Source organism: Phoenix dactylifera, chromosome 8 (assembly GCF_051530095.1).
Source record: "Phoenix dactylifera cultivar Ajwa chromosome 8, Ajwa_hap1_PhDact_Kaust_v1.1, whole genome shotgun sequence".
Classification (NCBI taxonomy): domain Eukaryota; kingdom Viridiplantae; phylum Streptophyta; class Magnoliopsida; order Arecales; family Arecaceae; genus Phoenix; species Phoenix dactylifera.
The window spans coordinates 27,800,574-27,802,015 of NC_143197.1; the positions used below are offsets into that span (position 1 = coordinate 27,800,574).

At 51.0% G+C, this 1,442-nt stretch overlaps 1 protein-coding gene across 1 annotated transcript; it reads right to left on the reverse strand.

Moving 5' to 3' along the window:
• Positions 1-228: 228 nt before the first annotated feature.
• Positions 229-1,139, reverse strand: LOC103699813 (putative calcium-binding protein CML27). The gene has a single exon (XM_008781816.6). It carries the CDS (start codon positions 1,041-1,043, stop codon positions 483-485), a length of 561 nt encoding a protein of 186 aa, XP_008780038.1. The 5' UTR covers positions 1,044-1,139; the 3' UTR covers positions 229-482.
• Positions 1,140-1,442: the final 303 nt, after the last annotated feature.

Genomic DNA, 1,442 nt, shown 5'->3' on the forward strand with positions numbered 1-1,442 from the left:
AATCACAGCCATCCATATGTTCTCCAAGTGCACTCAGATGTGCAAAATACCAAATAGATGGAAGCCTTCTCTAACCGGTACAACGGCAGTCCTAATATTAAAATAACCATTCATCCATTTCTGCACTAATTGAGTAAGCTTTGGCATCTTACCTCGTTTAAATCTATGAACAACATTTATATTTTAAACACAAGGTGATTAACTTAAACAACCAAAATAGAAGCAACATTGACCGATCCAAATCAATCATTTTGATCCAAAACATAACAAACTCCGTTGCCACTTGTCCAATTCGTCCATACATAATGGAGTTAATCACAAAATTAATAACATAACAATATTTTCCCCGTCCCATTAACTGGTCAAAACATCAAAACAAGCAAGCATATTTAAATAACATGTCACGCACCCAAAGCAGCGAGATATGATGCATTAATGCTGAGGATGAATTAGAAGGAGTTGGCTGCATTAATACTAATCAATCAGCTGGACTGGACGGTGATGGCGCGCATCATGTGCACGAACTCGGAGAAATCCACCTGTCCATCGAGATCACGGTCCACGGAGCAGATCATCTGGTGGACCCGGTCGATGCTCCGGCCGTCGGGGAGGCCGAGCTTGTCGAGCACGGCCTGGAGCTCCTTGGCGGAGATGAAGCCGTCGCCGTTCTCGTCGAACACGTTGAAGGCCTCCCGCATGTCCTCCTCCTCGGCGGCCTCGCAGGCGGGGGAGGGGGGGGCGCCGAAAAGGGCGTCGCCGAGGGCGCGGTGGAGGGCCTCGAAGTCGTCGAAGGCGAGGCCGGCGGCGCCGGGGCGGATGTAGGCGGCGACGGTGGAGGCGAGCTCGGTGGGGTCGGCGCCAAGGCCGAGGCGGTCGAGGGCCTGGCAGATCTCCTCGACGGTGATCTCGCCGTCGCCGTTCCGGTCGAAGAGGTCGAATACGCGCCGGAGGCGGAGGTTGTTGAGGTTCGAGGTGCGGAGCCGGAAGGACGGCGACGGCCGGGCGAGCTGCGCGGAGATCGGCGGGGGCGTCGCGTTCGCCATCGAGATCGGATCGCGAGGAGAGGACAAGAAAAAAAATCTCTCTCTCTCTCTCTCTCTGTTATTGGAAGCAATAGATGGGCGTTAGGGTTGGAGGAGGGGGAGGGAGAGAGTTTTATAGGAGAGGCAAGGGACAGGGGTGGGGGCGGGGACGTGGACGGATAGTTGCTAATTTAGAATATAATAGCTCTAATTAGGAGTTAATAAATGGGTTTAAAGGTGGTTGGAGCGTTTTTTGGGAGTTAATTATGGGGTTAAAAAGTGGGAAGACCGCGGTACGGAATAAAAAAAATTTATAAAATTTTGGGCTGGTTTGGCTCGCTTATAATTTTTGGAAAACAAATTAAAGTGATTGTCGCCCGAGGAGAAAGTAATTTTTGTGATCGAAGCCCGACACGGAAG

What these genes read in the sequence shown, in the direction of transcription:
- LOC103699813 (XM_008781816.6), bottom strand. Translation starts at nt 1,043, where the DNA reads ATGGCGAACGCGACGCCCCCGCCGATCTCCGCGCAGCTCGCCCGGCCG.